Source organism: Bos mutus, chromosome 23 (genome assembly GCF_027580195.1).
Source record: "Bos mutus isolate GX-2022 chromosome 23, NWIPB_WYAK_1.1, whole genome shotgun sequence".
Taxonomy (NCBI): domain Eukaryota; kingdom Metazoa; phylum Chordata; class Mammalia; order Artiodactyla; family Bovidae; genus Bos; species Bos mutus.
The window spans coordinates 10824245-10849078 of NC_091639.1; the positions used below are offsets into that span (position 1 = coordinate 10824245).

General features: G+C 46.6%; 1 protein-coding gene across 5 annotated transcripts in view; it reads left to right on the forward strand.

Moving 5' to 3' along the window:
• Nucleotides 1–24834, forward strand: part of JARID2 (jumonji and AT-rich interaction domain containing 2) — a 230119-nt gene that overhangs the window by 113637 nt on the left and 91648 nt on the right. Inside the window, exon 1 of one of the 5 annotated variants that reach the window (XM_070361168.1) lies at nucleotides 16549–16628. The exons of the other annotated variants lie outside the window; for them this stretch is intronic. Coding sequence (XP_070217269.1) covers nucleotides 16562–16628 — 67 coding nt within the window. The 5' untranslated portion in view covers nucleotides 16549–16561. Of the gene's footprint in view, nucleotides 1–16548; nucleotides 16629–24834 lie in introns of those variants that run through there. 5 annotated transcript variants of the gene reach the window in all.

The window sequence follows — 24834 nt, forward strand, 5'->3', positions numbered from 1 at the left end:
CACTAGTGCATGAGGTCTGCCGCCTCTGTCAGTTCTGCAAGCTCCGTGCTCGCTCCCATTACCTCCCAGGCCTCTTGGCTTGGACCCGCTGGTAGGAGGAGGAGCACAGCTCACAGGTGTCACCTCAGGGGGGCACAAGCATGTGATGTCTGAGTTTGAGAGAGTCCCGCCGTGCTTTCCTGCCTGTCCCTGTCCTTAGAGCAGACACCTCTGAGATGTGTTGAAGGCCAGAGGATGGGAACCTGCTGTTCCCATCTGGGATGTTCTTTAAGGCTCTTCCTCCCACTAAGAATCTGTCTGGTCAGCGCCTCCATCTGCGCACCAGAGTCCCCTTTTCTCATCGCCCCAAGGACAGCACTCTGGACAGTATTCCTCATTTCTTTGTCCTTTATTTACTTCTTTACTAGATCATTCCCATCCATAGACAGAGCATGTTGCATTAATAGTGTCTCCCATTAAAAATAAGCCCTCAGATAATCTTATCTCCTTCGTTCTGTTCATTTGTGTTCTTTCATTACTTTATAGAATTCCTCCAAAGAAAGTGTTCCAAGTCTCTTTCCCTCTGTTACTTATATTCACGTTAATATTCTCTCCCTGCCCGTTCTCTTTTGAACCCTTAGAGTCGGGTCACTTACCAAGGCTGATGCCCAAATCCAGTTACCAGTCAGTGTGACGTAGCCGCCCACTTGGCCGTGTTTGACATGACGCGTCTCGCCTGAACCCTAGTTGCCTGTTCACCTCCCAGACTTTGTTTCGTGGGTGGGTCTCGTGCGCTTGGGGTGCACCAAGCCAGCTCTGTATCCATTCACTCTTACGTGCTCCTGCCTTGCTAGTCAGTGAATGCACATTCCATTCTTCTGGTTGCTTTGATCAAAAGCTTGGAGTTCCCTGGTACTTCTCTCTCTCTCCTTTCCTCCGGATTTCACAACCCCTTTCATCCTAAGCTCACAGTATCTTCTGCAATTGACTTTGTGCCACTGCTACTGGTACACACCTCTGGTTTGGGCTGAGACCCCTAAAGCTGTCTTTATGAAGCTCTTCTGCCTTTTCCCTCTCTCTAGGCAGCAGCCAGTTCTTTGTAAGCAGGAATCGGCATGTGCCATGTCCCGCGTTGTGCCCCCATCTCTCAGCGTGGAAGGCAGACATCCTCACCCTGGACGCCGGATGTGGTCCTCCAGCATCTCTCTGGTCCTGCGTGCCTGTCTCTCCCTCACCCCCGTCTCACCTAGTCTAACCTTCCTGCTGCGTTTAGCAGTGTACTCTTGCCCTGGAATTGTGTGCTTGCTGATGCTTCTATTTAGAATACCTGTGTGACTGTAAGTACTTTGAGGGTCAGGGTCTTGGTACTGGAGATTCTTCAAGCGCCATACAAAAATTGTGCCTTTGCCTGTTGCCCTTTAGCTCCCGACCTTGTAATGTTTTTTCTGCGTCGACTCTCTCCCTGCCTGGCATTGCATTGTTTGTTTATTACAAGCTCTCTCCCTGTAGTAGGTGGTGAGTTCCAGAAGGGAAAATCTTCATCCGTGTTGATGGCTGCTGTGTGCACAACTCCTGGGTGCTCTGTAGAGCGAGTGCTCACCTACACACTGGCTGTGTCCCCGCCCCCTGCCCGTCACCCCTCAGTCCCATTGTGGACATGCTCCTCTCTGTTCAGGGTTCTCCAGACTTCATTTTTGAAATGGCATGGACCTTGACCTCTAAGCCCTCGCCCGGATCACAAGCCGTGTCGTTTCTTGTTACCACAACGCAGAGTTATTCATAATTGTCATGTGTTTATAAGTCTCATCATCATAATTCTTGGAATTGGGTCACCCCTTTACCCTTTCTTTCTGAACCACAGTTGTTGAATGCTTGCCTAGGTACAAGATACATTGATTGGTAATTTTAATTTAAAATTGGGCTTTCTTAGGAAATAAGTTACTGCTTTTAATTCTCATAACAGTGTTTTACTATTATAACTTTGCGGGTTTGTTTAGTGGGCCTCATATATGGAAAGCAACATGTGTAAAGCTAGGTAGCTGAGAAATGGTTAAGTCAGGATCTGAACCCAGGACTCCTGAATCCAGATCTTGCCCCCACCTTTAAAAAAAAAAAAATAAATTTGAGGCGGTCTTTACACTGTGAAATTGCCTCTCTTAGTGTGCAGCTCAGTGAGTTGCCAAATGTACATACACCCATGTGTTTAGTGCTCCACTGTTGATCCAGGACTTTTCCAATCCCCCCCAGAGGATGGCCCTTCCAGTTCATTTACTTCTTTAAAGAGTGTTCGCAATTGGTGGTTTGTCAGCCTGGCTATCTCTGTATTTAGCAGCTTTTATGACTTTATATGAGTTTGCGACCTTTGCCCAGAATGTGCCAGCTACTGGACAGTGTCTGTGGAGACTTGAAGGTGCCTCAAAGCCAGAGGCACACGTGTGTCCATTGAGCAGCTCCTGGAGGTTTTGAGCTTGAATAGGGACCCCATGGTCGGACCGGCTCACGGCCGACGCTCACCATCTCATGGTGGTGCTAGTGGAGTCGGATTCCCCACCCTAAACCGGCATCACAGTTTTTGTCTGAGCTGCCGTGCATGCCCAGACCAAGTGGGCTTTGAGAAGCTTGCTTCTCACTGCCTTCTGTGTGGCCTCTCTCGTGGCACCCCCACCGGCCCCCTTTGTGTCACTGTTTTTAGTCTAAGGATACTCAGCCTTGATGTTAATAGTTCAAGATATTCTGGAACTTGCGTTCAAGACCTTGCTTTTCTTCAAAAGCAAGCTAAAGGGGCGTCTGTAAGTCATGTTCCTTCTCTGCTAGTACAGTGTGTTTTCAGTGAGATTTCTTGTGAGGACCCCATGACCTGCCTGGTGGCCATGAGGATGCAGAAACATGCAGCAGCAACACGGTGGGATGGCCGATTCTGTCTGTTTTCTTGTGGCTGTGGTGTAAGTCTGTGTATTAGTCATCTGGTGCTGCCTGAAGACAGTACCACAGACTGGGTGGCGTAAAAAAGACAGAACTGTAGTTCTTAAGGTTCTGGAGGCTGGAAGTCCAAGATTCAGGGTTCCAGGCACTTCAGTTCTTGGTGAGGCCTTGCTTCCTGGCTGAGAGAGAGAGTGCTTTGGTTTCTTCTCTTCCCCATTTTATAAGGACACCACAGCCCAATCAGATTAGGGCCCCACCCATATGACCTTGTTTAACCTTCGTCACCTCTTTACAAGCTCAGTCTTCAGATGTAGTCACATTGGGTGTTCGGGTTTCAGTAGGATTTTAGGGGGGAGTCACATTAGTTTTGTAACAGTCTTGTATTTGGTAGGGATTTGTGATGGGGACAGTTCTTTAATTTTAGATTAAGTTAATTTCCTTGGTAATCTGCTCCGTCTTTCTCTTTGAGACTGTAACAATTTCTTGGCAAGTCAGGAAACTCTGAGGGCTGCTTGACCTCAGAAGACACTGCTCCTCTCAGTTGGGTGGAATTCTTGACCATGTTTTTACTGAGTGGTTGCTCCCGTCAGACCACTTGGATTGGTCCAAGTGCTTTACTTCACTGGGGGTTGAAGCATGGCTCACCTGCACCAGGAGCTGCCTTCCGAGGCCGGGGCCCTTACAGAGGGCAGACAAGGTGTTCTGTGGGCTCTGAGGGCTGGGGAGGGGACTGGCAATTGAGACTGCCTAGGAAGGACGCTTCTATCCTCGAGTTTGAAAAAACTCATAGGATAATTTGAAGTTGGGGGATTCCTATTTGTAGGACATTTATCCATCCTATGTGTCTGAATGTTATGCCCTAAATGTAATTTAGGGCAGTGCTTTCCAGGTATGTTAAATTCTCAGCAAGTATGGAAAGGAGGGCTCCGTAGGGTCACCAGATAGGGCTGCACTCAGCCAGAGGACATCTGCTCGTGCAAGGGGTTTTCCTGTGTCCATTCCTGTCAGTCGGTGACAGCTCCCACCTCTTACTGCTTGGAGAAGGGCCTCGTGGGTTTTCTAAATCTTACACGTTTCATGATTTGAATCTTGTGATATGTGTGTGTATGCAGTTTATAACTGCTATCAGATCGACCACAGTGGACGCTTGCAGTTTCGCTTTGCTTGTGAATTTCTTAGATCCCATCTTCCCCAGATTTAGAGGACCTTTTAACTTGGTTTTTGAAAATAACCTATTATTACTTGAGCCACATAAAATGTTTAGAGTCCTGTCCAGCGTATATTTAAAGCCAGGAGAGTGATAACTGGATATGCTTTGAGGGAAATTACCATACAGGCCACAAATCCCTTAATTTAGAATTTGTTACTTAATCTCACCTGCTGCCAAATCTCATATATCCTTCTGGCTTTCTCCATGGTCTTTAAGGTCCTTCTGCAGAGTCCCAGATTCAGCTTCTCTCGTTCAGGAGGTTTGGGGACAATGAGGGAAACAGGGACTGTTCTGTAACCTTAGTCCCGCCTCTGCAGGCGACACGTCACCAGCGTCAGCTTGGCCTGTCAGCCAGGCTGTCCCTGTCTTGTGCCAAGGAGAACTTTTAGGGCTCCTCGTGCCGGACGCCCTGGGACCTGGGCCCCCCTCTCTGCACCGTCCCCTGACCTGTCACTGGTGCACTTGGCTCAGTCACACCTTGGAGGTAACAAATCAGCTCCGTGTGGACACGGACGGGGCCTCTTCCCAGCTGCCCTGCCCTGCCCTTGTCTTCTGGGTTATTTCTTAACCAGGTCTGTGCCTCCCTTTGGCAGGTAGGTGGGCATCCTGGTCACGCTTGGCACCTGGTCTTGATGACAGGGGACGCCATCTGGGCTTGAGACTCCAGGCCAGCTTGTGGCGGTGTCTGAAGTGGCAGCTTCCTTCCCGTTTTCCAGGGCTCTGCCTTCTGATGCGTGAAGGCAGCCCAAGGTCTCTACATCGGAAACGTTGAACTATTGTTTCTGACTCTGTCCTCCTTTCCCAAAAGATTGGGTGTTTGTGAAGGGCCTCACTGAATGCACCTTGCTTCCTATCTTCTAGAGGGCTGAGGAGTCCTCTTCAGACATCATCTGGGTGGGTGACATGCCAGTGGGACGTATTCCAGAATATTCCGTCTTGGCATGCAGGCGGGCCTGCTGGTTTCCAGCAGAAGCTGAGCTGCAGATTGCCCAGCCTGTACCCTAGTGGCTTTCCCCGTCTCACTCAGTCCTTGACCTGACTTTAGACAACCCAGGCTGTTTGAAAAGGGCCTTTCCAGTCAACTCGGTTGGAAAGTGCTGCAGTTGTAAAGGGTGAGCTGGAAGCTTCTCAGCTGGCACTTTCTGAATTCCTCAGAGGAAAATATTGGCACACACTCCACTCTCTGCCTGAACCCTCCTTATAAATCGAGAAGCCAAGAGTTAGGAAGCACAGGGCCAGGTCGAAGTGAGTATGTGTTTGGGGGTTGGGGGGGAGGTACCATGTTGTCATCCAAGCCGAGAGAGCTGGCTGGTTCCTGATAACAGTCCCGTATACTTCCTCTTTCTCCCCATGTTTTGATGTTAATTTTCCTGCCACTGAAAATAGAAGTGTCTAGTGAATGCAATTTACAGTGTTTCTTTTTTTTTTTTCTGGAGAGCCTTTTCTGCCGAAGATGCAAGTAGTGTTTTTTGCTTTGTTTTTTTTTCCTTCTCTTTTATGATTTAAATGAGAAGGAAGGTGGTAGGCTGCTTTATTCAACAAGTGTTGCACCTTTTAAGGAAAGTTTCCTTTTTTCCTTTTTGGCTTTTTTTCCTGTGGTTTCAGGGGACAAGGTGCTGAGATAAGAGGCAGGCGCTCGCCATTGATTTATTAGCCTGTTTGTTACCATCTGTCTGCCTCGCACTTCAGTCTGTTGATGGAAAGCCCGATGCGAACGTGCCATGGGGCTGGAGAGATTTCCATCTTCCCAAGTTGTCTGTCTGACTGCAGAGCCTGTGTAATCACGTCTAGCCAGGCCCCAGGAGCCTGTGATGTGGCGAGTAACACTCGGGAGAGCGTTGGATTAGTTTCTCTATCCAGCCTTGGACATTCCTACCGCTGCAGACGAAGGTCCTGCAAGGACACTCTCCAGCCCTGTCCACAGGGTCAGCCAGCACACTCTGCTCCCTCCTGGGGTCTCCCCAGTGGAAGAATTCCAAGGGAACAGGTTAAGATTGCCATCAAGTGGCTACTCTTGGTAGTGATGGGAGGCTGTACCGGCCACCACCACAGTCTCCTCCGATTTCTTAGCCCTTTTTTGAAGCAGATTCACAGTTAAGAGTGCTTTCCGGCTGAGGAACTGACTGGTTTTCTTGGTGGGTGGTGGGCAGGGTGCGCTCAGTGCATCTGCAGATGGTACGGCCCCAGTGAGGATCACACATCAGTGTGCCCCACAACCACGCCGTCCCGGGTAGACGCTGAGGCTGGAGCCGGCCCTGGTCTGAGCTCAGGGCCCTGGAGCTACGAATGCACACGCTCCAGAGACTTCCTGGAGAGAACTGTTGGGCATTCATTCTCCCACCAGTCCTGGGCCAGGAGGCCACAGCCCTCCAGCTTTTCTCGTGGAAATTGGCAGAAGAGGGTCATGCCGTCGTCCATGAGTGGGTGGCTCACAGTCCCGCCAAGGGTGAAGGAACTAGCAAACCTGCTTTGGTCACTCTCTCTTGGCTCCTGCTCGGTTGTTTCCCAGCTCTGTCAAGTGGAGGAATAATTTTTTTTCCTCAGAGGCAATATTCTCAGGAGTAATGGGATGATTTATTTAAAGTCCTTAGTCCCTGGCAGGAAGGAAGCATTCAAAGGGCAGTTGTTATTGAGGTTCTAGATGTACATTACCTAACCACTTCTCATAAAAGCTGTAGCTGGGTCATAAAACAGCATACTTAAGGGACTGTGTTAAAATTGGTTTGCTTTGTTCCCTGGGTGCCAGCATCCTGTAATTAGACCTCTCCCTAGAACTTGGGGAGTAGAAACCCTGACCAAGCTTGAAGGAAGTGACCCGTTTTGCTTTCCCCAGCAGGTCATTCCTCACTGGTGGGAAACCTCGTATGTGTGTGCGCTCAGTTGTGTCCGACTCTTTGTGACCCCATGGACTGTAGCCCGCCAGACTCCTCTGTCCATGGGATTTTCCAGGCAAGAATACTGGACAGGGTTGCCCTTTCCTTCTCTAGGGGATCTTCTCCAACCCAGGGATCGAACCTGCATCTCTTACGTCTCCTGCTTTGGCTGGTGGATTCTTCACCAGTGAGTCACCAGGGAACCCCATTGGGAAGCCTGTGTAGTAGGAATAGTGAGAGTTTATATGGGGGGGAATGCCCCTACCTGGGCACAGAACGCTGGATTCTGTAGTCTCTGAGGAGCCTGAGAGGGCTCTTTCTGAGCTGGCACGTGATAGGTGGAAGAGAATGGATCTGTGCCAGCTGTATTGGGGGGCAGAGACCTAAGGCAGGCAGAGGGAAGATGACTGGAGTGTCCAGGATGGAGGCTAAACTTAGGGCAGAGTCAAGGGAGAAAACTCTTAGGGCTCTGTATTTTCAGCAGCCTTTTAGAAGGGATAGAGGTTATGTTACACTGCAGTCTGTCAAATTAGCCCCAAATGCCTGGATTCCAGCCATTGAAAGCAATATTGGATGCGGCAGAAAGTTGATTGGTTGTAATATGCACTGTCATGGCCCTGTCATTCTGGTCCTACCAGTAACTGGGTATCGCTGTGAGCAGTCATCCTTTCTCTGGTTTCCTCCTTCAGTAAAAGAAAACCCTTGCCACCCCTTGTCTGTCTCGGTTCTGTTTTAGCGATGGGTGATGACAGGATGTGTTTATGGCAGGCTCATGTTCTTCCAGCTCACTCGATGCCCTGAGACATTTGGAGGTCTTTGCAGAATTCGGAGGGGTGTGGATCGGAGGTAGTAATGTGGAGGAAATGTGCTGGAGGGCGGGGTGTGTGTCCTTCCCCACCCACGTCTCTCCGGGCCCACAAGAATGCAGGGTGATGGTTTCTCTCTGGAGGTCTGTGTGTGTAGGAACTGAGGCGGCGAGCCCAGAGTCCTCTGTGGGTTCACACCTCTCAGAGCCTAGAGCCTGGAGGGTAGCAAGATTGAGTCCTAACTCAGAACCGTTTCATGTGACACTCTTAGTTGATGCTTGCTGACCTTTCACCCTCAAGCTACAACAGGATCTCCTAAAACCATTTGTGATGAAAAAAAAAAAAAACCCCCTTTGGTGCAATTGCTTCGCACAGAGAAAGTTTTTCTACAGTTCTTAGTTTTCTGAATAAGCTTGTGGCTTTTGAGTAGTCCCAGCCTCGTTTTCCCTTCTCCCCTCCTGCAGGAGCCATCTGTGCTGCCTTGGAGGGGGTTTGTCGGCTCCTGCTCTGTTTGCCCCTCCCCTCCTTGACGCCTGAAAAGAAGTCCCGTCTGTCTGCCATGCCCTGGGTGTGCTGGGCCTGTGTTCTTAGCTCCTAGCAGAGAACAGCACAGAGACGCAGAGGCTGCGGCTGCGTCCCGAGACTAAGTGCATGGAAAGGCTACAGATCAGCACTAGCCAGGGGAGCTCTCAGCGGTGATGGAGACGCTTCATGTCTGTGTGGCAGCCACCAGTCAGTTAGGACTCTTGAGACCTAGCCCTAGCTGGTCTGGCTAGTTTCAGTTAATTTTAAAAGCCACGTGTTTGTGTGTTTGTGACCAGAGTCTACCAAATTAGACCGTGAACTTAGGAGAGAGGGTGAGCGAAGGAGTGAATTTCTTCTGTCTTCCTGCTCCTGTTGTTGTTTTTGGCTGAAAGTCCTTTTACATACCCCATGTCCTCAATTTCAGAAACACTCCCAGCAAAGTGAAATGATAGTAATACTTGTTTCAGATGCCTCTTAGTGTTTTGGGCAGCTTCAGGAGACCCTTGCCCATGGTATTAATGTCACAAAATTTGTATTGTCCTTGACTTCAATACAGCAGGTCTATCACTGGCTCCAAAACCCCTTTCTTGTTCTTATGTGCCTCTTAATCTAGGTTTTCTGTTAGCATCGCGTAAGTAATGTCTAAAATAGCTGCCTGTTTTCATTAATCAACTTGTCTTGTGGTTGGGTACTGCGTCTGTGATGGCAGCAGTCCTATTTTTCTTGTGATACCATTTAAATAACTCTTAAGATTTCCTTTTGCTTTTGTATTTAAAGAAATTGATTTTGACTCTGGAAATTTCAGAAATTTATGAAGATTACCTCTGGGGAGAATCCTGCTTTTTGTTACCAGTTTGTTTTATTTTCTCTGGTCTGCTTTCTGGACATTTATATTTTTTAAACACAACTTGTTTAAAATTGTTTTCTGTATGCAATGGAATCTCTACAGTTTAAGTTACACTTTCTTTCCTCATGTTCCTAAGTGTTTGAAAATGTGATTTTTAAAAATCTTGTGTAATATTTAGTACAGTCGTGTTCCATATTGAGCATTAGTCTTTAGTATGATACATGATACCTTTAAGGAAAATACCATGAAGAATATAAGAAAACTGTTAATAGTGATTGATGTAATTTCACCTTATAAAAAAGAGAAGGATTACAGTTGTGGTTTTTACTTAAAATTATTAGTCACAAACCGAGTTTATCAAAATTAGAGTATAAAAGATAAATACTTTGAGGAATACACAGAACAACTTTACAGGTGTAAATAAATTATTGTCTCCATTTCTTTTAAAAAATCATTAAAAGGTTAAATATGTATAAAACATAATGTGAAGGTTACTGTTAAATTTTTGAAAGCTGTAATTTAATTTCACCTGAAAACCTGAAGTTAATTCTTGAAAATTCTTTAATTTTGATTCATGAATGCCAGCAAATCAAGTGTATTATAAATTTCACGAGGCATTCCTGGCAAAATACGTTTTAAACACAGAGAGATAAGTATTTGACATATTTTCCTCTCTAGGAAGAAAAGCGGAGGGTTGCCTTTGAAAGCTTGGTAAGATGTAGAATGTGGCCCCCTGAGGTAACAAAGAGTGCTTCAGGCTTATAAAGACCCTGAGATGGCCTCAAAAGAAGCACCTTATGTTTTCGACAGGATTCATTCGTCCTGAGCCACTTCTCTAGGCTTATGCTAGATTTTGAGGGCTATTACAATGAGCAAGACTAAATCCTCTTGGTCAGGAACCTGACAATCAAGTACGACATTGAATAGCACCTGTAGAGCTGGTGACACTGTCAGCAAAGGCTGAGCAGGAGGGGCTGCAGGAACTTCCTGGGCAGACAGAGGAGAGACTACCGCAAAAGAAGGAATGGTATGTGCAAAGGTACTGAGGCTTGGGAGTGCAGGGAGTGATGAGAGCATGTCGTTGGCCGCGCGGGACTCCCCCAAGCCAGCTACTCCATTGCCTTCATGGACCATCATGGGTTGTCCATGTTGCCAGGTTTGAAAACCAAAGCACTGATAGCCAGTCATGGTTTAGAAAGCTGATAGAGGAAAACTTTGTTTCGTTTAAAAAAAAAAAAAAAAGAATTTAAACCAGTAAAAGAAGCAACAAAATAATAAAGATGAACTACATTGAAATCCTTGCACAAAAATTCTTGTTTCTGTTTAATTTCTTCGTACTACTTCCTAGAAGTGAAATTGCTAATATAAAAATTGTCATCCCTTTATCAGTATGTTGCCATACTTGCCGTGTGTGAGGCTGTGGGCTTTGTCAGTGTTGTGATCTGCCTCTTCTTGGTCTCAGTGCTGTTCAAACAGCGCTTTCTGTTACTCTTTATTCTTAAGGAGGCAAAGTGGCCATGTTGTGATTCTCATTGAATTCTACTTAATACTACGGTGATTAATTTTCAAAATCATAGTTTTGATAATCTTTAACTTTGCATCATTTCTCTGTCTACCTTTTCAAATCCATTATCTGAATCATTAAAAAAAAAACACATTAGGGACTTCCCTGGTAGCCCAGTGGTTAGGGATCCGCCTTGCAATGCAGGAGACACTGGTTCAATCCCTGGTTGGGGAACTAAGATCCTACAAACTGCAGAACAACTAAGTTCTTCCACCACAGGTAAAGATCCTGCATGATGCAATGAAGCAAAATAAGTTTAAAAATGTTATCTTCTGTTTCTTTTTACAGTCAAATAATTAAAAGTAAATATTACCACAAAAATTGTATTTCACTAGCACCAAAGTTTTATTAAGTGAAAGTCACTCTGTCACATCTGATTCTTTGTGACCCCATGGACTGTAGCCCAGCAGGCTCCTCTATCTATGAGATTCTCCAGGCAGAAATACTGAAGTGGATAGCCATTCCCTTCAGATTGAACTCAGGTCTGTTGCATTGCACGCAGATTCTTGACCATCTGAGCCACCATGGAACCCCTTATTAAGGCATGTAGGTAGCCTTTCATAAAGCACTCATCATGTGCCATTGGTACTTAACATCTTAAACCACTGTTGCCCTTATGGCCATTTAACAGGTAAGCAAAGTGAGGCACAGAGAGCTTTCGTGAGAGCTTAAGGAGAGTTAGGGTTAATGGGAAGTAAAACTAAGATTAGAACCAAGCAACCTTGTCCAAATTACGATATATGTGCTGTGAATCAGTAAGGTTTTTAGTGGTTTAGATGCCCAAATAAACCTTTTTTTTTTTAATTTAAAAAGTCTGATGGAACATTTTTTCTGGTAGCTTATCAATTTGAACCTCCTGGTTTAATTGTAGTCGCATTTCAGTGGTATTAGTGACTAAATCCATTGCGACCAAGTTTGCTTCACTAGTTAATATACAGTCATCCAACCCAGTTCTCCTGTGTTCTTGTAATTATTGGTATTATTTTATAATTGTACATTGTGGCCTTGAAGTCACGTTGGCTGTAGGGCCAGCCACATGCATTACACAGTTGAGCACTGTTGGTGCTTCAGGAATTAGCAAGCCCTCTTGGAAGGGGTCCAAGTCAGACTCCGTATGTACTTAATTCTGGTTGGTATACTGCCAGTGTCTTAACTTTGATTTAAATACAATTTTAACAAGTAATGTTTATTATTAACATAATGACTGCTGCAAAGTGCCCACACTTCAATAGTATTTTTGAAAGTCAGATATTGGCACAGTGGATCATTTTTCTGTATTGGCTTTTTAAAAATTATTATAATTTAGGTGATATGATCCATACTGTGTAAGTCAGCTCAGCTAACAGAGAAATATCTTTGGACACATGGCTAATGCAATGCGCTCATTAAAACCCTCTTATTTCCTAGACTTCATGGACACCGCCACCTTTATTATGCCGTCCTCTCACAGGGAGACCCACTCTACCCTGCCTTCCTGTTTAAGTATTTTTGGTAAATTGCTGTTCATAGCACATAACTCAGGCAGTAAGGTGCCCCCTTCATGTGCCGTAGCTTAGATAGGTAGGGAATTGGAGCGCTTTTGGAGGTCGATCATGGGCGGTAGGGAGTACCCCAGGGTTTGCTCTAGCTGTGACAGGCTTGTCTTTCCTGTTTGAGGTGGATCCCAGCCCTCAATATCGGCTGACTTCCTTGATTGGATACATGAATAAAATAAGGTCTTAATGCTTCTGAGGCAGCAGGTTCTCTTAATTAGCACAGGGTATTATTAGATATCCAAATTTGATTAAGGCAGCAAATGAATTGTTCTTTCCAATTTTGTCCACCTCCAAGATTTGGGGTTTGCTTCAGCTGTGTATTTTTTAAAATGCTGAGTGCAGCTGGTGGGCTGCTGGAGTTGGCCCAGCTCATTTTGGTTGTGCACGTAGGTGGGTCTTTAATTCTGAGACCTCAGATGTCCTGGCATTGAGGCAATAATCGGGTGGAGGGCAGCCTTGTACCTGGCCGGCTGCAGAGCATTTCTTGAGATAGGACATCCTTTCTGAAATTCTGATCTCTTCTAAAGTAGCAATTGAAGTGACTAGTACTCTGGAGTCTTGAGTATTAAGAGGTCTTCATATTTAAACAATTGGAAGTTCAGTGATACATTGCTGGTACACAAGGAAAAACTGACTTTGGAAACCAGTTTGCTGTTAACGTATAAATTTGAATATTTGTGTACCCAAGAATTTGTAGTAATTTTTACTCTTAGTTGTGTATCTCAGAGGAACCGTAGCACTTGCTTGGTGGGGGACAAGTAGAAGGATGTTTGCAGCGTGGTTCATGATAGCAACAGATCAGCAACACTTTAAATGAACAAGAGAATCAAAATAAATTGTGGAATATCCATACAATGGGGCTACCCAGGTGGCATGGTGGTAAAGAACCTGCCTGCCAATGCAAGAGATGCAGCTTTGATCCCTGGAGGAGGAAATGGCAGCTCGCTTCAGTATTCTTGCCTGGGAAATCTCATGGACAGAGGAACCTGGTGGGCTATAGGTTCCATGGGGTCACAAAGAGTCAGACACGACTGAGTGAGCACACACACATACACCATACAATAGAGTGTGGTAAATCATGGTGAAAATGACGGGACAGAAGATAAACAGAATCATGGTGGGATCTTACTTAGTAACCTAATGTTCAGCTGGAAGAAAAATCTTCTTGGGCTTAACATGGTATGATAGCCTTTTTGTGAAGCTAGTAATTGTGCCCAGTAAAATAATATACTATTTAGGCATGCATATTTGTGCTGTAACTTTAATAAGGTAGGGGGAAGCACAATAGAGACTATTTTAGTGATTGAGTTTGCAGATTTTCTCTATTTTATCCAAGTTGCAGAAAAGGGGTCTCGACAGAGTTGCCAGTATTGAGGGGAGTCTTGTCTTCATTTAAGAATTGAGACTTCCTCTGATCTTTGAATGTTGCAGCTTAGCTGGTGATGCTGTCAATCATACTTTGAATAAAGAAACAGTCATTGCCAGTCTCCCTTTCTACCCTCCCCTCTTAACAGAATTTCAGTACTGAAAGTTGTGATGCTGCTGTGAAGCTGAAATTCGCTCTCAGTGTTCTTGTGTATCTCCTGGAGGATGCTGGTCCTTCTAGTCTGTCCGGTGCTGAAGATAGCTTTCCTCTTTGGTAAGACCGTGTTTTAGCCGAACAGTCCAAAACCTACTGAAGTTTACAGCCAGGAGTTTTCCCAGGTCCTGTTCCCGACCCAGCAGCAGAGCACAGGCCAGAGTGGATACACAGGGCTGGCTAAGCACGTCTTTTAGGGAATAAATCCCTAGTGTATAGTCTGATGAATTTGAGCAAATTCTGGGAGAGAGTGGAGGACAGAGGAGCCCAGCATGGTGCATTCCATGGAGTCACAAAGAGACACAACAACAAAAAGTGCATCGTCAGATGCTGCTATGCTTTTAGAAGTAAGAGCAGTCTGGGGCCCAACATCCTGTTAAAGTGAAAGTGTTAAGTCTCTCAGTCATGTCCCACTCTTTGCGACCCCATGGTAGCCAGCCAGGCTCCTCTGTCCATGGAATCCTCCAGGCAAGAATACCAGAGTGGGTTGCCTTATCTTTTTGACTTTAAATACCTTGTTACTTTTTCAGTTGATTGGAAGAGGAAGCCTGGGAGACTAGAGATAGGTAAAGAGCAGCGAGCCCTTACGTACCCACAGGGGCTGTGTCTGAGTGGTCAGAGTTGGGGTGTTAAGCGTAACCATTATCCATTCATGACCCTCAAGCTTCATTTCTGACTGATTGGTTATGTCTTGTGGTTTGTACTTTCTTACTAACATTTTTTCAAAATTTCCATAATATCCAAATCAATACCTGCCTCATATCTCCTTTGCAGTTCTCCCTTTTGGGTGCTTTTGATCAGGGAAGGCCACTAAGACAAGTCCCCATACAAAGAAGAGGGACGAGCCAAACAGTCACCCCTTAAATGTCCTTTAATGGACTGTGTATGACTTATGCTGCAGTGGGATACACGCCAAACAGTTGTTCAGCATAATAGGAATAGATTGCACTGGAGAGAGCTGAATGAGGGTCTGTTCTGGGCTCACACTGGGCGTGTAATGGTTGCAGAGGCTTTTCCAGCCCTCTATCCTACAGGGAGTTTGTCATGAGGTTGTTCTGGTGTGTTAGCTTGCCCCTGGCCCCAGAAACCCCAGGTTCTTGGATGGCCTTCTGCTTGTTGAGGATTTACTCACCGTGCTTTTGGTTAAGAACCAGACCTGCAGAAGCTTCAGTTGACATATCTGTAAAGTGGGGGATTGTACTAGATTATCTCTAAAGGCGTTGCCTGTAATTTTGGTTTTAAAGTGGTGGAAATTGAGTAGAGGTTTGGGCCGACCATCACCTGCCTCCTGACGTTTTTTGTTTGAAAGTGAGGCAGGTCGAGATGCTGTGGTCATTTATGAAACAGAGCGGACAAAATGCATAGTCACTGGCCCTGCCACCAGGACAGATCTGCTTCTAGGGTTTTTTGAAGACTGAATAACTTGACCTATGTATGTAAAGCCCAGAAGGGTCTCAGTCAATAGTTAACAGCAGCCACAAGCTGAGAGTAGGAAGGAGTAAGGGCATTCCTTCCCCAGCTCCCTGGGTGAGCCTGCTGGTGAAGCCTTCAGTGCCATGTGGCCTCTCTGAGGGTGTCGACCATCTTCTTCCCCTCTGGAGAGGCATAACGAGGAGAATGTGGGCTGGTGTTCAGAGCATGTGCTTTGGACGTGATAATTGCCAGCTGAAGTTCAAAAGCTTCAAAAGCTTTGACTTTAACAATCAAACAGCTTATGACATAGGGAAGGAGATGCGAGCTGCAGTTATCTGGGGCCAGGGAGCTGGCCAGCCCTGCTGGAATCCTGCCTTTTTCACCCCTCTCGGCAGCTGCCAGGCCACAGAGCCCGTTTTGTGAAAGATCCTCAAGGAACAATGAGGGAAAACAGCTTCTGTTTTATTAGATTAGATGAATTTATGTGCCTGGGGGTGGGGTGTCCAGGCGCTGGGGGCGGGGAGGGCAGCCGTGGCCCATGCGGTCATCACTGAAGTGATGGAGCACCGGGGCAGCAGGATGGGAGGGAGGGGCGCGCGGGATGGAGGAGGAGGAGCTTGTGGGAAGAGATTTCTGCAGTCTGTCTGGAGAGCTGCCCAGGCTTCCTAGCCAAAAAAACAAATAAAAATAAATAAAAAGCAAGTGCTGAATGACACAGATTATGATATTAAAAAAAGGATGCCATTGAAAATATGCTAGGACCCCGCGGCTGGGCTGGGGAGGGGGAAGCGTGTGAGCGAGGAGGGGTGGTGGGGCGGGGGCGAGGAGGGGAGAGCAGTCTGACTCTGGGCACAGAGAAGGGTGGACAGTTAAACTGCTCCCATCCAATGGGTCCACCCGCCCCCTCCGTCCCCCCCCCCACCCCCATCCCGCCTCACACCATCTTAGAGATCCTAAAAATAAGGATTTGTCTGCATTGCAGGTTGAGGAAATTACAGGGTGAAAAGCTATTTGAGCCTTTCCTTTTTCTCATTCTAATTCATCAGGAAGGGGTGGGGGGGGAAGCCCCAGACCCCTCCTCTGTGGTGTTAGAGTCTCTCGCAGCCACATAAATAACCTTCCCTCGCGGCGCCTCCCCTCCCCCCGGCCGCGCGGAATCTGCACTGGCGGAATCCGCAGGCGCCCGCCTTACGTGCAGGGGAGGATTGTTGACAAGCGCTCCGAGCCTGCCTCGCGCGCGCCCTCCCCCTCCCTCCCGTCCTCTGTCCTCCTTCCTCTCTGTCTCTCTGCAATGATCCGGCTCTGAGGATGGCTGCTCCACGGGTCTGTCAGGTGCAGTTTTTGGTGGCTTATCTTGAGGAACCTGGGATAGAAGGTCTGTTCCTATGAATAAAATAAAAAACCAAATCGCTCTAGATTTGTTTCAGGCTGCTGTGGCTTTTGTTGGAGAAATAGGCCTTTTGTGGGTTTCCCTGCTGGGGTCCTGATTAAATCCATTATGGATGGCAAGGTGCTGTATATATATGAGAGTATGTTTAAAAAAAAAAAGTGTTGTGATTTGCTTAATATTACTATTCTTTCGGCTTTGGTATCCTCCCTGGGGGCAGTGGTGGCTCCTGCAAAGGCACTGTGGAAATTTACAAGAGAGAATTCATGTCGCTCTTAAAGCATTGAGCTCTGTTGACCATTTTGGCCAAATCTGCAGTTTTAGTCAGGCTTGTATGGATCTCGACCTTTCTCTGGGGACTGAATTGCCATCCAGTGATGGCTGGCCCCCTTTATTTTATTGCTAGTTGCTCTAATCATTTCCCAGCATTTAAAAATAGATGTTTGATTATAAATTAGTTCATCCTCTGCCATAGCTTTGGTCTCCTTTATAAACAGTATGCATGGTTCTCATTTCCCTTCATACTTTCTTTCTCCGCCTCTTGTCCTCTTTTCCTTGAAAAATGGAGGAAACTGAGGCACATAAACAGAGACTCAGTGACTCTAGGTTAGACCCTACAGCTTAAACTTTGAGAGCTCTCGGTTCTGCTCCCACATTTCGTGCATTCACACGTCTGCATAAGTGTAAACACAGGTGAATGTTAGCAGCCGTCAATTTTAGGTGCCTCACGTCTTTGCCTTGTTATTGGAGTTCTGCTTTCTGTACTGTTTCCATTACATTTCAACCCCGGAAAGAAGGCAGCTCCAGGAGGCAGTAGGCCTCTCTGAGCTGGCTTGCTGTCTGCAGATGTTGTTTTTCTTTTGGACTTTGAATATCCCACTTAATCCTTTGTTATATTCATCTGAGAAGTGGGTGTGCAGTTGACTTATCTGTATGTAGCGAGGTATGAGCGCACCGGAAAGCTTATAACAAAGAGTTTAGGACTTGCATGAGGTCTGTTTTATGGGCTTAGGGAATAAAGACTGCCAGAGATGTTTGGGGTGAGGATGTGGCTGTTTACCTTTCTGAATTAAGTTGTCAGGACACTTAAGTGTTTTGAAGTTGTTCCTGTAAGCTAATAACTTTATGGGATTTGTTGATTTGTGTTAAAGCCAGCTTTGTTTAACTTTGTAGAGACTTGTTAATATTGGAGAACTGGTTTCTTTGGGTGACTATATTTTGTGGGGTAAATGTAATGACTATATGAAGCTTTCCTATTCTCTCTCTCCAAATACACAAACACACACAGACATGTTTTAATTATAGGTAGAATGTCACTATCTGGGAACATGCTCTGCTTATGGAAAATCTCCCTTTGAGAAGTGCAAATTACAGGATTTATAAAACGAGATTTTGGCATGTCACCTTATCGGAACAGAAGACTTTGGACATGCTGGTCTTGTTTATCTAAAGAATTTTGATAAAAATGCGCTGGGTTCCCCTCCGCTGTGTCTGCCTCTTAAGTTCCCAGGCTCTGCAGTGGTCCATTGTTCTGCAGCTCATTTTCCACACCAGCCTAAGCCCAACACTGTCTTTAATCACTTCTTTTGAATGTGGAAGGCAATCTTCGACCTCTTGGACGCTCAGCACTGGGCCACTTGTCCAGCACACCCCTTACTTAGCTGACAAGAGACCTGAGTTTCATGTTTTAGGGGATTCCAAGGATTTGTGCTTTTGATGGACAGTTACAACTAGGTTGACTGGTTTTCCAGTGTAAACACAGCGAGGTCTCGGGATGGGGACAGGGACCAAGAGAAGGAATGACCCTGAGGTAGGAGGCTAAGGGCGACTGGACGCAGGTAGAGCTTTTCGTCATAGAGCAGTGTGAATGCTTGTATTTCAGTAATCATTTGTACTCGAGACACGGTACCTGTTCTGATTGTTGTGGGAATCATTTGAAGGGTGAAGGATGGGAGGATGGGAGTGTAGGGAGAAGAGCCTTTGCCCTAAAGAAGTGGAGGAGTGGCGCTGGCACACAGGGCCCTGCTTACTGGCGTCGTCACCAGAGCCTCAGTAGCTTCTGGGACCATTCAGACACCTTTCCTGGAGATTTTGGGCCCTGCCGGTGGAGGCACTTCTGTGTCCAGTGAAGTTCCGCTGTGGCATTCTGGTCCTTGCTGGAGCCTCTTCTGGGACTCCTGTCGGGACGTGGGAAGGAGAGGTCTTTTGTCTCCTGGTGGTGCTGACCGGTTTGGGGTTTAGTCAGAGCAGGGATCTGGTCCACCTTCTCGTGTGTACTTACGACCTGTCTGCCGGCTTGTGTTCCCTCGGTACCTTGAGGTGAGGAGCTGCCTCCTGGGCTAGGGTTTCTGTTTGTCTCTCTTCCTGTTCACGTCTCTCAAATTTAGTCATTTGCTTGATTCTGAAAAGAGGAGAAAAGGATGAGGGTCAGATATTTTCCTTGCCTGCCCAGTGGCCCAACTTTTCTGTGACATTATCACTGTCGGGTTTTGAACGAACATCCTTTCTGCAAAGATGTCCAGGAAGGTTTTGTGGAGAAGAAGTCTGGCTGTGAAGGGTTCCGGGGGATTCTGTAACCTGCCTGCTTCTCTGCCTGTCGGTCTATGTGCTTGCCTGCCTATCCATCCATCTTATTTGTCCATCTGTCTGTCTCTTGTATTTATCTATCCATCCTTCCATCCATAACACGCTCTCTCTACTTTCTGTGTGCACTTGCCTCTTGGGGGCTCTTTTGCTGCTGGGGCTGTGTTTTCCTGGCTGGAGTGGGGAATCGTCATTGCTGATCTGAGAGCAGACAAAGGGGCGCCCTGGCCTGTCGGGGGCCATCCTCCTGAGGGAAAGAGCTGCGTGTCCTCCATGAGCTGAAGGAGTAAACCCACTCATCCGTGCTTTGTTGCCCACAAGTGTGGCAGTGACACCATGCCTCAAGACTGTGGTTTGTTCTCAGCCACCTTGGTGTGTTGTGGCGGAGAGGGTGTCAGTGGACCAGCCTGGGCTTCGCTTTGCAGATCCCTCTGCCCTGCTCACCCCCTTCCCGGGACCCCAGGATCAGTCCAAGGCTCAGCTGTTGACCTGAGTGTATACAGTTGGGTTTAAACTACATTTTCATGTTGACTCCGTGGAGCTGGCCCCAGCCAGGTTTTCCCCGGCATCCACATGTACAACGCAAACAATCTAATTTTTCTTTCAAAATTTGAGTGAAAATAGGCTTTATTTTCCACTAATCATGGCAGCAAAACAGACATTCTAAGTACCTCAGAGAAGGTCCTACCTCAGCCAAGGGGGCTGCTTTTATGTCTTGCCAGCCCCCTCCCTCAACAGACACACACACGCACTGCTGCTGCTGCTGCTGCTGCTGCTGCTGCAAATGAAAGCTCTCTTTGGATGCTTGACTGTTTAATATGTAATGTGATACCTTGTCTTGCAGTGACAGGGTGACAGACGGGCATTGGCTCCATAATACAGAATTACCTTTTGTGCATCTCTTCTACAACAAAGCCGAATACACTGACTCTCCCTAATATGCTAATACATTTGGTGTGCTCCAGATGTTTTGGAAGCTCGGGAACAGCTTCAAAGGTCTCCTTGTTTTTCTTTCTCTTTAACCCTTCTCTAGGCCTTGCTTTTGTGAAACGAGAGGCGTTAGATTTTTCTTCCATTGTGTATTTCGTCCTGTATGGGTAGCTAACATGATGACTGGGAAAACTTCTTTGTGTCTAAAACATCATAAAATTAGAAGCACCGCCCAGGCTCATCCCCCCTTTCAGAGTCTGGGACAGAATTTCCTTCTCTGCGTATGTTTCTGTTCTGAAATCTGTAGCTCTCATCGCTGCTTAGCTGAAGGAATCTTTGGCCTCATTTATATTTCAAATGTCCCAGCCCCCTTTATGTTACAGCCAGAGGCAGAAGTTCACGCACACGCACGGGCAGCCCCCAGCACGGAAGCCCCCTTCCTCTTTGCTGCTGCTGTTCCAGGCTTAGCAAGGACCCGTTTGGGTATATTGCCTTGAAAGCCTTTTCGTTGCTGGCTCACGTGGGAGGTGGGGTGCAGAGCTGCTGAATTCTGTTTCCTCTGGGCTCTCAGCTCCTGAGCACGGGCACTGCCCTCGGGGTGGCCTCTGACTCGCCGCCCTGTCAGCTGATGGTGACTTGCCGAGGCTGGAGGCAGTGCCCAAGCCGCCTTTACCGCAGTGACTTGGAATTTTCAGCTCATATTTATTGCTTTTGTGAAAGACAATAGACGTGGTTTAATTTAAGTTCAACCTACTGAATATTAATAGAGGGGAACGAATGCCCGAGTTGGGGGCGGTGCAGAATGTGTGGGCCTTTCTGCTTCTCTGTTTAAGCTTCTCTCCCCACAAAGGTTTGTGTTGATGAGGGGAGGGGTTTGGAAAAATAAAGCCAGTTTGTGTGTTTGAAGGAGGGGATGCTGTTTGATTCTTTCTCATGGACTAAAAATCATTGTAAAAATTGGTGGCAGGGCTTTGTTCCGTTGGGGAGAGGAGAGGCAGCCCGCACTGGCTTGCCTGATGTTCTCGTAATGGCTCTTCTGCCCCATGGCGTCGGGATCCGTCTTGCTGACCTGGCTCTCCTGGATTGGCAGGTGGTACGACTTGGATGAAAACCTTCAAAATGAAATAGGGTAGCCGGCGCACTGGAGACGTGAAGGGTGGGGGTGTGCAGAGAAGAAAAAGCCCAAGTTTATCCAACCATATAGACTGTCTCACTGAAAATAAATGAACACTTTCTCTGTGCTGATGTACAGGCTGGGGTACTCAAATTGAAACAGTCAGTCATATGCAAAACAAGTCAGTCTCGCCCCCTGAAAAGGCTGGAAACAGCCGACATCCCTCAGTTCATAGAATGGGCAAGCAGCATCTTTGCGTGTCCCCCGTTTTCCTGATCTGGAAAGTGAATGACAACTCATCCCTCCCCTAGTTCGGTTGATAGACTTTGTTAATCCTTGAAATGTGGGAAACTTTGGTGTTCTTTCAAGATATCGGTGTGATGAGGGCATGGGACAATGGAGTCAGTACTCTGATTCTTTTTTAATGGAGCTCAGTCTTGCCATAGCATTTCAGAGCATTCTCTTCCTCAGCCTGACATTGAGCTCCCATACAGTCAATTAAAATTGCCCCTTTTCATGTAAAATTTCATAATTCAGTTTCCTTGAATTTGTGCTTGGGCAGGTTTTTTGTTGTTGTTGAGAAGAGAAACATTAAATCCTTGTTCTATATGATGTCTCTAAGATGGTTGTTGTTCATTCGCTCAGTCGTATCCAATTGTTTGTGACCCCATGGACTGCAGCATGCCAGGCTTCCCTGTCCTTCCCTGTCTCCTGGAGCTTGCTCAAACTCATGTGCATTGGGTTGGTGATGCTATCTGACTGTCTCACCCTCTGCTGCCCTCTTCTCCTTTTGCCTTCAGATCTTTCCCAGCATCAGGGTCTTTTCCAGTGAGTCATATGAACACTTCTTTCCCCTCCCTATTATTTTACTTTTTAACCATATTTACCATTAGCAGACTTAACATAGCTTTGTGGTTAAGTATTGTGAGCAGCCCTCTTCCCCTTCACAAGTGATGATCAGAGGTGGAAGAATGAATGCCCCAGCGGAACTTTGGGTTTGGGTGCCTTACTGTGAGTTGTTACGACAGTACAAACATAGTCAGTTTCCTGGGATCTAGTGCAGGCTTCCCCAAAGCTTTACAGTGTCTTAGAGCAACTAGATCTCTTGCTGACTGACTCTTGCTTCCCCATGCAGTAGTGGATCTCAGAATGTGGTCCCCAGAGCAGCCAAAGCAGACAGCATCTTCTGGTGCTAAAAGAGCATGTTTGAAGGGGGCCCTGTGCTTGAACCTCCAGGTGATTTTAACTAGCGCTCCAGCTTGGGGGTTACCGCTCTTCACAGTCTACTGAGGTTCTCCTTACCACTGAACAGCTGAACTTTTCTCTGCTTTACTCTTTCCTTCACTCATTCATGCATGGGCTGCCTGCTCCCTCAGCAGACCTTTGAGACCTTGCTGTGCACCGGAGGGGAGAGCAAGTGCTGGTTCCCTGATTTTGCCCAGCGGCGCCTCCTTCCTGTCTCCTCCGTGTTCCAAACACAGCTTCAGAACGACCCCCTCTTCCTCCTGCACCACCAGCACCACCACTGCCTTGGCTTCTGTTTTTAGGTGATTGCAGATACCAGCTTCGCTCTCTTCGCTTTGCCGTTGGCAGGTTTGCTTGCTCCAGTGATTCATCTTCACTGCCCTCCCCTCTGGCTTGCCCTGCAAGTTCAGGGCTGCATACTGCTAACTGACACACCCAGGTATATCTCCTGTCACCACTAGAATTTAGATTTGCTGGATTATGCGTCTATCCCCAGTGCCCTGGCATATATATGGTAGGTATGCAGAAAGTAGTTATATTTCCTTCCTCCTTTCCTGCTTTATTCTCCTTAAAGTCCTTTTGTACTATTGAAAAATGTGAATTCAACCAGGAATACACTTTTATTTTAGAGATATATGCCCCTTAAATGTTAATTTCATGTATGGTTCCTTAATAAGAGTTTTCATTTCATGTTCAGCACCCTTTTCAGTGTGGTTGTTCATCCATTGGCTTATGTTCTGTCCCTGGGCTGGTTTGCTAATCTGTGTGTATGAGTGTGCTTGTGTCCTCCTGCTGTCTGGGTGGGCTGTTGTGTGGTCGTGTTAACACGTCTGGCGGGGAGGGGGGACCAACTCCAGCCCGTTGCATTTCTGCAGGGCTCTCATTCAGTGCTGATCATAGAGATGTTATTTCAACCACATATGTAGTGTTAGTTTTTAGAGTTGCATTAGAAAATCTTGAAGAAGCGGGTAAGACTAATTTAAATGTGTTTGATGTAACCTAATAATTTGTCCAGAACACTTTTAGAATTAATATGAAATTATTTTAAAAATGTTAGTTATAGTGAGTTTTAAATGTGGTTAAATAAAAATAATCATTCATCCTCTTACCCACATCAGCTATATTTCAAACGCTCAGCAGCACCGTGTGACTGGTGGTTACTCTAATGAATAGCACTGCTCTCATCTTTGAAATGTTGGCCACACTTCAACCCTCAGACCCATAGATTTCCCTCCAGTTATGTCTCCTGTTTGCCTCACAGTGCACACTCCCCACATTTTTCTCTTTCTCTGGGAAGTTGTCTGTGTTTTCATTTCCATATTGTAGTCATGACTCCCAGAGCCCCAAGTCTAAGCGACAGCCATGGGATTTTATTTACTGCATTGTATTAGATTTCCAACCTTATGTTGTTATTCACACTCTGAAATGGTGTAAAAACAGATAACTGGGGAGATGCATAAGCAGGCCAGGTCCCAGGTTTGTTGCAGTATACTGCTTTCTGCCTGAAAATCCGACTCAGTGTGTGGGTATAGTGTTTATGGCGACTAATAGGAACCACTCTTTAAATGCTTCAGCTAAAAAGGGATTTAATACAGGGACATAAATGCTTACAAACTTGCTGAAAGTGTTGGGAGAACAAAAGGCTCCTGCCCTTTTGGCTTTATATAAAAGCCAACCCTGTGGCTGTGAGAATGCAGGCCCTGTGTCAGCGTTTCTGCTGATGCCCAGAGGCTGGTGACTAGGCAGTGAACCTGGGGGCCAGTGGCTGTGGACACTTGGGCGGGTACAAGCCTCCCATTGGTAGAAACTAAATTGTGTCCAGAACCCTGGATTGGATGGAAGGATGTCTGAGCTCTGGAGGGAGCAGGCTTTTATTCAGCTGTTCCCCATTAGTGTGACCTGGCTGCTAAGCGACTCCACACCACTTGGCGCAGGCCCTTCTCCAGCTCGGGTTACTAGAAGCACACCCTGGGGCCCTGAGACCCCCTCTTCAGCATGGCACCACTTATGCTGTCGTGGAGAATCTTTGTCCTTTGAGACGGTCAGATTCAAACATGGCGACTCTGATGGGAAGGACTGCTATGAAGAGAAAGTTGTCCAGTCAGATTTCTCGGTCAGATTTCTCGTTAAGAACCGATAGACGGCTACAAAGCAACGGTTGATGCTTTTTCTTGGGTGTAGTTACTGTTTCCTGAAGGCAGTCCCAAAAAGAGTTTAGTGTTTTCTGGAGTAAATATGTGGTCTTGGAAGGATGACTAGTTTGAATTGGTAATATGTGAAGTACTTTTCTTTCCCCAGTCCTGAAAGATGCTGATGTACGTA